The 13,118-nt window shown below is 44.2% G+C and overlaps 1 protein-coding gene across 1 annotated transcript in view; it reads left to right on the top strand.

Moving 5' to 3' along the window:
* LOC132569386 (protein eyes shut homolog) overlaps nt 1-13,118 on the top strand; it is a 631,754-nt gene that overhangs the window by 579,618 nt on the left and 39,018 nt on the right. The window contains exons 13-14 of the mRNA XM_060235420.1: nt 4,249-4,421; nt 10,222-10,404. Of these exons, the coding sequence (XP_060091403.1) occupies nt 4,249-4,421; nt 10,222-10,404 (356 nt within the window). The remainder of the gene's footprint in view (nt 1-4,248; nt 4,422-10,221; nt 10,405-13,118) is intronic.

Here is a 13,118-nt window from a genome sequence, read left to right as displayed (position 1 = left end):
TCTTCCACTTTTCTCCATAGTAGGGACCCAAAGCAGCTTACATCATTCTTCTCTCCTCCATTTTCTCTTCATAACAACCCTGTGAGGTAAATTAGGCTGAGAATATGTAGAGTTGGTGATTCAAACCTGAGTCTCTCAATCCTAGTCTGCAACTCTAATGACCATACCACATGGGTGGGGGACTGCTGTTGAACAGCAAGATGATGGACCCTGGTGAGTCATGCAAGTCATATGGAGGACGATGCTTAATAGTTGCTGCCAGGCCTGGCTATGATTCTTCCTCCCAGGGGGATTGACCCTTATGGAGACTAGGGCACTGGGGGGGGGGCGGGTTGGTGGCCTTACCCTGAGCCAATCCTGTGTCAGAAAGGTTAACTCTGGCCCACCCAAGTGCCACATAATATGGTTTAGATGGAGCTTCACATGAGGAAAGGGAGGTAGTACTTAGCCCACCTAAATTCCACATGAGACAAGGGCACCCACTGCACCCAAGGCCCATGCAAGGCAAGGGAGTCGGTGCTATCTGCACAAGGTGAGGGAAATGACTGGCCAGGCCAGCCCAATACAAAGGGAGAGAAGTGATTGGCCAGTCCAAGCCCAGTGCAAATGGATGGAGGCAGCCTACCAGCCCAATTCCTATTATTGTGAGGGGCCAGACCAAGCTTTATATGAGGGAAGGGGAGGGAGGTGCCCAGCCTGGCTAAGCCAAGTCCTATCTGAGGTGATGGAGGTATCTTGCCCAGCCTTGCCTTGCCCTTAGGGTTGCCAGTCTCCAGTTGGGGGCAGAACATCCCCCAGTTTGGAGGTCCTCCTCCCACTTCAGGGTCATCAGAAAGCGGGGTGGGGGAGGGAAATGCCTGCTGGGCACTCTATTATACTCTATGGAGACAGATTCCCATAGGGTATAGTGGATAATTGATCTATAGGTATCTGAGGCTTTGGGGGCTGTTTTTTGAGGTAGATGCATCAAATGTTCAGCATAGCATCCAGTTTCTCTCCTCAAAACACCCTCCAAGTTTCAAAACAATTGGACCAGGGGGTCCAGTTCTATGAGCCCCAGAAGAAGGTGTCCTATTCTTCATTGTTTCCAGTGAAAGGAAAGTGTTTAAAAAGTGCACAGTCCTTTTAAATGTGATGGCCAGAACTCCCTTTGGAATTCAATCATGCTTGTCATACCCCTGCTCCTGGCTCCACCCTCGAAGTCCCCAGATAGAGTTGGACCTAGCAACCCTTGCCCTACCCCACACCAGGCAAGTCAAAGAGATGAAAGAAGGAAGTATCTGGCCCACCCAATCCCTGCATGAAGTGAGGTGGTACCTAGCCCAGCCCCCCATGAGACAAGAGAGGTGCTTGGCCTCGCCCTGCATGAGATGAGGTGAGGGAGGTTATACCCTGCCCCCCAAGTTCTACATGAGGCAAGGCAAGGAATGCAGCACTCAGCCACACCAAAAGGCAAGATAAAGGAGGTGATGCCCAGCCCTGAGGTGAGGGCAGCAGTGCTTGTCCTACCCAAGCCTTGCTGGAGATGAAGAAAGCTGTATCTGGCTCACCCTATCCTCATGGTGAGGGTGGTGGTGGCCAATCAGCTTAAGGGCTCCCAGCCTTTGAGGTGGAACAGGCTCAGATAAACTCCTCTTCCTCTCTCTCTTTATCCCTCCCTTGAGTGTGTGAGTGTGTGAGGCTGGGGCTTGGGTGTAGGGCCATTTTTCAGATTGTATTTCACAGAGCCACTGAAGCCATTTGTTTCTTTAAGCTACAAGTATTGAATTTATTATTGGGGGGGCTAGATTTCAGCTTTTTTTCTTGGAAACCTGGGCTATTTTTCAGGTTTGTAGAAATCTGTTTTGTCTACTAATGTTTGTAGTCTCTGGATTTAAGTATTAACAGATTTGGTCATATTTTGAATTAGCTATATTGATGATGACTAGCTTTCCCTGAGAAATCCTAATGTTCTGAAAGCACCAAATTTACCTCAAAACTTCATTGTTAGTTCATAAAAGATATTAATTCATACGAATAACAATATTAAAAGTAAAGGTAGTCCCCTGTGCAAGCATTAGTCATTTCCGACTCTGGGGTGACATCGCATCACAATGTTTTTACAGCAGACTTTTTACGGGGTGGTTTGCCATTGCCTTCCCCAGTCATCTACACTCCGCCCTCCCCCAGCAAGCTGGGTACATAATAATGATATTATGGTTACATATATAAAGCACATGGGATAGGGGTTCATTTTTTTCTCTCTCTACATTTTGTTTTTCATTTAATAAGGTAAGCCTTATTAAAGGTAGCCTTAATATAGTCAGGTAGCTTTAACAGCACACACAGACACTTGCCATAGAAATACGCAACCCCATGTGCCCTCCTCTTTCTCCTGTCCCTATCCTACCACTCTACTGAACAAAGGTTGAAGTCTTCCTCCAGCTTAAGAAACTTTTCTCCAACTTTTGTGGCTCTGCCTCCAATGGAAAGCTCACTTAATCTGAAGGAAGGGTCCTTGGAAGAAGGTTGGATCAATGCCAGTGAAACAAAAGGTATAGTACAGGGGTGGGGAACCTCCGTCCTGAGGGCCGTATCCAGTCCTCAAGGTCACTTGGTGTGACCCTCAGGGATTGCTGGGCCAAACCGAGCCATGTAGCAGCCTCCTTAGGGCCTGGCTGGCCAGCGAGGATCGTGGGGCCCAGCCATGCTGTGCAGCAGCCTCCCCAGGGCCAGGTAGGGATCACAGGGCCCAGATGTACTGTGCGGCAGCCTCCCTGGGTCCTGGCTGGCCAGCCAGAATTGCTGCAGGGCCTGGAAAAGTTACTGTCACAGTTCAGTTTGCACTTGATTATCCCAGATGGTGTGGCCTAATATGCTATTGAGTGTGTGACCTAATATGCTAATATTAGGGGATGTGGTCTAATATGCTACTGAGTTCCTGCTGGGCTTTTTCTACAAAAAAGCCCTGGACCGATGTATTTGCCTCGGGTGGCGGGCCAACTGTGTGTGTGTGCCAGATTAGGTTCTCCCCACATGACTTCAAATAGAAAAACAATTACTTGCAGTAATTTTGCTGGCCTGAATCATTCTCCCTTGGCGGAGTACTGCTTTTTAAGTTGATAATTTTTTTATGCCCCGCGAATGATGTTATAAATATCCATATGGCCCTTGGCAGAAAAAAGGTTCCCCACCCCTGGTGTAATATGATATCACTTCAGTGTGAATTTCAGTGCACACACGAGTAACAAGTCATGCAGTGGTACAAGATGAAAGGGAAACTCAGCATGTGATGATGTCACATAGGGAAGAAAGAGAGATGGAGCTACTGCTTTTGATAGCATCAGCACATGTGCCACAATATCTGGTTCTGACCTCAGATGGCATTCATCCAAACCTCACTGGACATTACAGCATCATTTCACCACATTCACAGCTGGATTTTTTTCTGTGTGAACAAGATAATCCAAGATGTAATTCAATATCCAGAAAGGAGCCCTAGTTACTGTGGAAGAATATGATTTTCAGCCGTATCCTAGCAGTCCCATATATCTCCATTGTTTCATCAACATTTATTTCATAATGGGCAATAGATAACCATGTTCCTTTAAAAAGAGAAAGACTCCTTTTTTCTCATATATAATTTTTAAAGACTTGAAAATAGTGCAATCATTTTAAACATTTGACTAAAGCGATAGAACAGCCAACTTGCTTATCCCTCAAAATCAAGAGCCATAAACTTTCAAAAAATAAAGTTAGAGTCGAATGGCACTTTTAAGATCAACAAAGTTTGATTCAGAGGGTGCGCTTTCGTGTGCATGCATGCTTCCTCAGATTGAATACAGTTTCATTGGTCTTAAAGATGCCATTGGACTTTAACTTTGTTCTGTTGCTTCAGACCAACATGCCTACCAAGCCTTCAACAAATTATACACTGAGAATTGAACATTAAGAAAAAGTAGCAATATTTTTTTAAAAAAAAATCCTTAGAAACATATTAGTGAAGTAAATGTAAAATAACTGTTCATGCTTAGCATAAGATGCACAGGAGGAACTGACAGGTTTGACAGAAAGATTCTGTATTACTGGATTTAATTATTCTGTATTACTGGATTTTGTTCTGATAGATTAAATGAGCCTGCTGTGGAGGCAAAGCTGGCTAGAAAATGAATATAAACAAATGAACAAACAAGGCAAGGGTAAATCAGCTTCTCCCCCTAGACAGTTTTATCATCATACTTTTCACAGCTTTTTGTCTTGATCTAACAGTGATACTGAGAACTGGTTCTGTGAATGTGCTGCACTCTACTCTGGGAAATTATGCCAGTTTTCAAACTGTGAGAAGAACCCATGTGGGAATGGAGCCACATGTTTTCCAAAATCCAACCAAGACACCGTGTGCCTTTGTCCCTATGGAAGAACTGGGATCCTCTGCCATGATGGTAAGAGTCAGCAGAATTTAATAACTACTTTGCCACAACAGACTGGTTCAGGTGTATGAAGCTGACAGAGTAAATTGCTCATGTTGAAGGATGACAAAGCCTTCCTTCTATCATGCAAGTTAGGTTTACTGCCTCTTTTCTCTCAGTGAGTTGCTCATTCTTGAGTGTTTTCTTATAACTTAGCAAAAAGAAGCAGTTGGACCACAATAATGCACAGTTTGCAAAAGGGGATCCATGGCTGATGAACTCTTTAATCCAGTTCACAAATGGTGAAATTAAATAGAGTTCATGTGTTGAACCAGAGCTCTCCCTGCTTGTTCCCCATGAGCCTCAGGGTAAATTCACATGATACTAAGTCCTTACAGCCACCATGGAACTTTAATACTCAGGTTCATTAGGAGCTTAAATTCCAACAACATTTCCAAGGTAAACTGCAGGATGGTGGACTAGACTGTAAGATACTAGGTGAATAGGGAACTGGTTGGAGAACTTCACCCAACAGTAGTTGTTGAAGGTATTTATTCTGATTGGAGCTGCCACACGGTCTGGTACTTTTCAATATTTATTATAAATGTTCCAGATGAGGGAGTGGAGGGACTTCTTATTAAGTTTGCAGATGACACCAAATTGGGGAAAGTAGCAAGTGCACCAGAAGACAGAGATAAAATTTAACGAGATAACACACTTAACAAAGTGAGCTGATGTGAATAAGACTCAATTCAACAAGATTAAGTGCAGAGTTCTGCATCTGGGTAACAAAAATGAGAAACACATACCGGATAGAGGACACACTTATGAGTAGCAGTGTGTGCGAACAAGATCTTGGGGTATGGGTGGACTGTATGCTAAATATGAGCAGTTTGTGTGATGCAGTGGCAAAAAAAGCTAATGCAGTTTTGGAATGTATCAAGAAAGGAATAACATCCAAATCACAAAATATCATGGTCATAGGCCTGCTGTACACCACATTGGTCAGGCCAGACCTGGAGTACTGTGTACAGTTCTGGAAGCCTCACTTCAAAAAGGATGTGAACAGAATGGACTGGATGCAGAGGAGGATGACAAAAATCATCAGGGGTCTAGAGACCAAGCCCTACAAGGAAAGGCTGAGGAACTTAAGAATGTTCAGTCTGGAGAAGAGGAGGTTGAGCGGGGACATGATTGCTCTCTTAAAGTATTGAAAGACTGTCACTTAGAACTGTTCCTAATGGCAGCAGAGGATAGGGCTCACAATAAAGGGTTTAAATTATGGCAGAAAGGTACCAGCTGGGTATTAGGGGATTATTTTTAATAGTTAAAGTAGTTTGGCAGTGGAAGTTGCTATCTAGAACAAGAGTGTCAAACATGTATCCCAGGGGCTGAATCAGGCCCCCGGAGGGCTCTTATCAGACCCCTGAGCAGCTGGCTCTTGTCTGCTTCCTTCTCCCTCTCTCTTGCTCCCTTCTGCATCACAGGTTGTTTTGCCAGGCTTGCACAGGAGCTATAGAGCAAAGCATCTGTTTTCTTCATTGGCTGAGGCTCCTCCCTTGGGAAGGAAGGAGGGGGAGACAGAGCTTGCTTTGCCAGGCTCTCTCAATTGTACAGCAGAGCTACTGAGTCAAGCCTCTCTTCCTTCTATTGGCTGAGGCTCTTCCCCCTCCTGGTCCCCTGGGGAAGGAAGGGAGCCAAAGCTTCCTTTGCCCATTTCCGTGGGTCCAATGGGAGAAATACAAAGAAAGCACCTTTAAGACCAATAAGTGCTAATGTTTTAAGCATGTTTTATTTTAATTTTTTTTTTAAAAAAATAAAAATCTTTAATTGTATTTGTCTGTGTCTTTTATAAAGTTTATATCTCTGCTACCTAATCTTAAATAGGAACACATATGACCCAGCCTGACATGGCCCAGCCCGACAAAGTCTCATTTATGTCAGGTCAGGCCCTCATAACAAATGAGTTTGACACCCTTGGCCTAGAGAGGTAGAGCATTCCTCCTCACTGGCAGTCTTCAAGTAGCAGCTGCATGAATACTTCAGGGGTGTTTTAGGCTGCATTGAGCAGGGGGTTGAACTAGATGGCCTGTATGGCCCCTTCCAACTCTATGATTCTAAGCTTTGAAGAGTCAAAGATCCCTTAAACAGATACCAGAGAGCTTTGGCTATTGAGAGCTTATACCTTGGAGCTCTTGTTGGTCTTTTAAGGTGCTACTGGACTTGAATCTTGCTGTTCTACTGCAGAACAACATAGCTACCCACCTGAAACTATCTTCATGATAACTTTTTATGGCATGTGTGGTGGGAGTTCTGTGCCTCCGTGGAGCAAAGTGGCCATGTTTCAAAGCTCCTTCTCTAAATATGATGGTTATGATGAGAAAATGCCCCTTACACTTCTGGAAGACATGGAATTCCTGTTGCATGTATGACAAAGAATGTGTATTGTGTGACTTGACCCTCACTCTGTACCTGTCACACATATACAGAGATAGCAAAGAGAGCTCTGTCGTTGCAGTTTGCCTCAGGCTTCAGCCACCAGATAACAACCAAGCATGCACCACTGCATCCAGGATTGCTAAGAGGTATGAGACTCTGCACCCAGGGAGAAGAGGAATAATGAAAACTTAGCCTAGATCAGGCCCATAGCCATGGGGGGCCCCTGGGGGGGCTTCACCGCTGACTTCCTGTGGGGACCCAACTCACGGCCCCTGACTCCACAGAGCAACTCAGGGTGAGAGGCAGCAGTGACGAGTCTTCATGCTCTTGCAGCCAGCTTCAAACCCAGCCATAAAAGCAGCAAGACTCAGCCTGCCAGCCCATGTCCCTCCCCCTCCTACTCAGTCCAGTGGGACCAGCTGGCAAGAGGTGGCAGGTCTTTGCATGCTTTCACAGCCAGCTTTGATGCAGTAAGACCCCACCTGCCAGGTGCTCAGGATGCCCTACTAGGAGGAAGAAAAACCTAGCCAGAACTAATTACAATTATTCTCACCTCCCTTTTCTATATACAGCATTTGTTTTTTCTAAGGTGGAACAATTTATAGCTATTTTACTTCAACAAGCCCCTCTTTTACAGTATTCTCTTCTTCTGAGGGAGGCTCACTACTCTTTTAGCCACCTGTTTCCTCCAAAGTTTTCAGATCCCTTCATTCCCTCTGCTCTGACTCCACCTCTTTGCCAGCTCCTCCTTGGCTCAGCACATGCGGGCCACACTGCAGGTTGAGGTTGCAAATATTAACAGCTTCTCACCTGAGCTCGCTTACTCAGAAGTCAGCCTCCTATGAAATCATGTGGCTGCTGGTACATCTTGAATGGGTGTGCACAACCGCCCCTTCCCCCCGGCCCTGCTGATAACTTACAACTGTTTGCTCCTGGCATATAGACATTTCAGAAAGCATGGAACTGTGCTGGTTCCTTTGTGCATCATCTGGGTCTCCACATTTTTTTTATACTATGACTAGCTTTCCTTAGAGAAGTGACAGTTATTTATGAGGAATTATGCACAAATAAAAGTCTCCAGTGACTTGATAGCAGCACATTGTTCCTCTGACTTACTCCCACCTCCTTTGTTTGTGCTCTTCAAACAAAAGTTTCTGTGTGGGAGGGGTGTGATTTGGGAGAAAAAGCTTAAACATTGTTTGTGCTAGACCAGCAGAAATGCAGTTTTCAAATACACCACAGAAGCACAGAGACCTGGCCTGAGGAGGCCCCACCTTTGTCTCCTCTCCAAGAGAAAGGGAAGGTGAGAGGCAGCCACAAGTGCCTCTAACTTTTTAAAAAGCCTGCCTAAGCCAAAAAATTCTGGCTACACCCCTGGACTACATCAGCATGCCATTGTGGCTCTTCCCCTCCTGAAACTAGGCACATGGTAGAATCGTTACCCATTGTTTCAGCCTGTTGAAATCAGCCACATTGCATAGTCTACCTGATCTGAGGTTCTTTCCCTGGTATGAGATAGAAGCCTTCACTAAATTAAGAGAGGGGTATAGTGTAGAAAAAATAGACAATGGAAGAATGATAAAAAGTTACAAAGAATGATACAATTTTTAGAGAACAGGTCATTTTGCCTCCTGGTAGTGTCTAAGAAGAAGTTATGGTTGCTCAGATTGTTGTTTGAGTTGTTGGGGATCTAGACCCAAATTATATCATACAAGAGGAGGTCTAAGAGATTTGTGGGGGAATCTCATATTCTCCCCCACTTGTCCACTGAGTCCAGGCATGATTTCCTGCCATCACGCCCGTAGCTCAAATGTATATTCAACTGTTTTTCAGCTCAGATATAGCTGAATGCACACCCCTACCTCAGTTGTCTTTGGGCCCACAGTGGCTTCCAGATTCCACCACCACTGGGCTCAGAGTGACTCCTGGACTCTGTCACCACTGTTGCCAGGCCCAGAGTGACTCACAAACTCCACTGCCAGTTCTGGAGCAACTCCTGGATTCTGCAGCTGCTCCAGATCCAGAGTGGCTCCCAGTCTCAGCCAGGGATACAGAAGTTAAATCAATCGTCTGCATGTATGCAGAGAATGCTCTTTATTTGGGGGTGGGATTTAAACTCCCCACATGTAATTTTTAAGGTTTTCAAATTTTTTTGCAAACCTGGGTAGGTCCCCACAACTTTGCAGAAATATCTGTGCTGTGTCAGTGTAGTTGGCCACCACCCACAGATTTAAGTATCCCCCAGACAGTCCCACATTTAACTATTAAATATAAGATATAAATAAACCTGTTGTGTTCCTTCTCAAGTAGTTTGTATCAGTTCTTTGGGGAACCTGGAAAGTCAAAAAAGGGAAAATACAGATCCAACCTAAAAATTTAATTAGGAGGTACAAAGGATGAGCAGGAGTTAAAAATGGATTAGCAAAATTAAATCAATTTATTCTATAGTACATAAAGTGGCCAAAATTGGTAAGTAATTCTTCAGCCCCTGTCTAAATAATGAAGCTGTCATCGAAGTATCTTTTGTAGAGAACTATATATTCTTTATAGATATTGTTATCCTGACAAATATAGTTGTTTTCAAAATTATACATAAATAAGTTGGCTAACTCTGGAGCAGATGTATATCCCATAGCTGTACAAGAGATTTTCCAGAAAAACTCTTGAAACTGGGGGGGGGGGGGGGGGGGGGTCTTCAAGCATCATCCAGCAATCTCTCACTGAAACTATGTAGGTGAACTGGAGTGATGTGTCCACCTGCCAAACACTTCATACAAATATCCCAAACATTGTGAGATATTTATATAAAGAGAGACTACACCTAAAGTAACAGAAATCATCTCCTCAGTATACAGTTGTATATCATTGATATATAGATATGCTTTAATTTTTAAGTAGATTCTCTGGTATAATGCATTGGTTTAAAGCTTTCAACCATAAGGGATATTTGGTTTACAAACAATAATAAATAAATAAAATGGTCTACCATGTTGGGAAGAGATTTCAAATTATTGGCTTAAATCCATTCTTGCTTTCACTTATCTGTAAGTTGGATCTCCATTTAAAGCACATGCAAAATTTTTCAAAAGGGCTATCAAAAATTATTGAATACAGTTCTGCTCACCCAGTTAGTAAATAGGCTGAAATTATGAAATATCAGTGTTACCCACCCCTTGCATGCAAAAAGGTAAGAAATTGCCAGCTTTGTCACAGAGGTCACGGAAGGGGAAATTTAGTTTTTGTAATGATGTAATATTTTTCACATCCTCAACTAATTACATAGTTAAAATCACTGTCTTTGTTCTATTTGGAAGTCTTTTAAATGTAAGCATAAATGCATTCTTTCCTGTTCCATTTACCCAAATACAGAATTTCCTCTTTTTTTCCCAAACAGCTATTAATATTACTTCTCCTAGCTTCAGTGGTACAGACGCCTTTGGCTATACTTCATTCCTAGCTTACTCAGCTATTCCAAATATCAGCCTCTACTACACATTCCATCTGAAATTTCGGTTGGCAAATGCCAATTCATCACTTCAAGATAACCTGATATTTTTCACTGGTCAGAAGGGCCAAGGTAAGTTAATTAGGTTTCATTTATTTTTATTTATTTAATTAATTTACTTTAAATTTCTATCCTGCGCTCTCCGCAAGCGGACTCAGGGCAGCTAACAACATTCATATTTACAAGATAAAGCTAATAAAATATAGCTACAATTTAAAACCATTAAGTGGCGCTGTACCACTGCAATATAAGCAAGTTCTTCTTTTCTGATGGTGATAACATAGTAGCTCTATAATGATGTGGGGTGGCAGTCCTCTCCCAGCTGGATATCAAAAGCCTGTTGGAACAGTTCAGTCTTGCAGGCCCAGCAGAAGGTAGAAGGTAGAAAGGGCCTTTATGGCCTCCGGGAGAGCATTCCACAGTTCTGGTGCTGCCACCAAGAAGGCCCTAGCCCATGTCGAACGCAACCTAGCCTCCTTTGGTCCAGGGATGGACAGTAGATTTTTTTGTCGCTGAATGCAGTGCTCTCTGGGGAAGAGCCTTCATACAGTCAAGGCCAGAAAAATAAGGACTTTAAAAATGATATGGTTTCCTATGTATTTGTGGACAGGTCAAAAACCATAAACAAAAGTGCACATTTATCTATACAGCTTTCTTATGGTTGCCAGGCCACCTGCCAGAAACCACTGTTGCCTGCCATAGGTCCAAGAGACCAGGGCTGGCGCATGGGGTTCTGACACCTGAGGCAGACCCCTGACATGTGCCCAACCCCCCTCCAGAAAACAGATCAGGCGTACGTGAAGTGCGTGCCCACATGCAGCATGATGATGTCACATGGTGACGCCATCATGTGTCATTGTTTCTGCACGCTGAGGAGCCAGGAGAGTTCTTCCAACCCCTCAACGTGCAGAAACAACACTGTGCTTTCAGTCCTGGGTGCTCTGGCAAGCCCAGGACTGAAAGCACAGTGTTGTTTCTGCGTGCTGAGGGGTTGGAAGAACTCTCCCGGCTCCTCAGCATGCAGAAACAAAGTGGTGCTTTCAGTCCTGAGCACTCTGGAGTACCCAGGATTGAAAGCACCGCCTTGTTTCTTGATAAAATATATCAAAATATAAAATCAGGATGGCTGCTATAGGGGTGGGAAAATTTCAATTTTCCAACCAACGTGACAGTTATTTTCCTTGACCATGTTCCTATGACAGACATTTGCTTTCCCTCACCATTAGGGGATTTTTCTTTAAAAATGACAATTTCATATTGTAAGAAAGAGCCCCCATTTTCTTATGTGTGCAGACATCGTGATCACTAGTTTGGTTGCCAGAGTGCCTGGAGTTTTGACTCACACACATCTGCTCTAAGAAATGGGCTTTGCCCGCCATTTCCCAAGAGACTTATGTGGATACTAATAGCCTCAGCTTTGCAGTAGCACCCTATATCTCTGAATGGGTGGTAATAGGAAAGACAGATAAGTTTCCAGCTGCTCCGTGCATGCACAATCTCGGCCGCTGCAGTGGAAGAAGCCGTGCCGCCATGAGTTGTCCAGTAAAGTGGTTTTCCAGCCTGTTTCTATGAACCAAAGGCTAACACCACCAGAATCGATCTTGTTTTCCTGATTCCATTACAGCAAAGTGAGAAGCTCACATACTCAACAGCTGTTTCAAACATCTACATAAGGCAATCATGCTTGGCTTAGGCATGGATCCTGCCAGACCACCCAAATCTTTGTCAAACGGAACTTTAGACAAAGGACAATGTCAGCCAGAAGAGGAAGACCAGCTTTACCCAGAGCCGGAGTTCTTTCTGTAGATTGGGTGTCCCCTTAGGTATTCATTCGACCCTCTATTGTCACCTTTAGATAAGTTTGTATAGCTTGTTTTAATCCCCTCTACCCATGCCTTGCCCAAACTGCCACTTTGGAGCCTCCCCCCGTCTCATTGTTACCTGGAGATCCATTCAGGTGATCAGAGTCAGATCTGCTCGTTGGCTGGAGGTGGGCATCCAATCCATCTTGTTTTGTGGGCATCCAATCCATCTTGGAGAGCCAGTCTGATGTAGTGGTTAAGTGCGGATTCTTATCTGGGAGAACCGGGTTTGATTCCCCACTCCTCCACTTGCACCTGCTAGCATGGCCTTGGGTCAGTCATAGCTCTGGCAGAGGTTGTCCTTGAAAGGGCAGCTGCTGTGAGAGTCCTCTCCAGCCCCACCCACCTCACAGGGTGTCTGTTGTGGGGGAGGAAGGTAAAGGAGATTGTGAGCCGCTCTGAGACACTTTGGAGTGGAGGGCGGGATATAAATCCAATATCTTCTTCTTCAATCAGGTACCCAGAATAGACCAGATACCGCCCACCAACAAGCCAGCCTCTTTTTTGGGAGGACCTTTTCTTTTCCAAAAATAATATAACCAGAGAGAAAGCCATGCTCTCTCTCTGCCGAGCAACATGTAATTAGAGTGTTCCTCTCTACTCTAAGTAAGGAGCACCAGACATGGCACATGGCCGTGCACGTCCATATCTTCTAGTTGTAAGGACATCTGAACCAGGTAGTATGCCCTGTTTGTCTACCCTCGTGTTTACCCTTGTCTATTTCAACCCTATTTTCTTAGGCCTGTATGCATGTTGTATGATTTTATACCCTTGTATGTTTACTTGTATTTTATAACAAAACCCCTTTGCTTTCTCCTCGTTATTGGGTGATTTCCAAAGCAGACACCTTCTGTATATATAGATTCTCAAGATCTTGCTAAAAGGCTGATTGCCCACCATGCTAAATTCCCCAGAACCCTATTT

The sequence above is a fragment of the Heteronotia binoei genome, chromosome 1 (genome assembly GCF_032191835.1).
Source record: "Heteronotia binoei isolate CCM8104 ecotype False Entrance Well chromosome 1, APGP_CSIRO_Hbin_v1, whole genome shotgun sequence".
Taxonomy (NCBI): Eukaryota; Metazoa; Chordata; class Lepidosauria; order Squamata; family Gekkonidae; genus Heteronotia; species Heteronotia binoei.
Note: the sequence above shows the minus strand (reverse complement) of the source record. Positions and strands in the feature narration are given on the sequence as shown.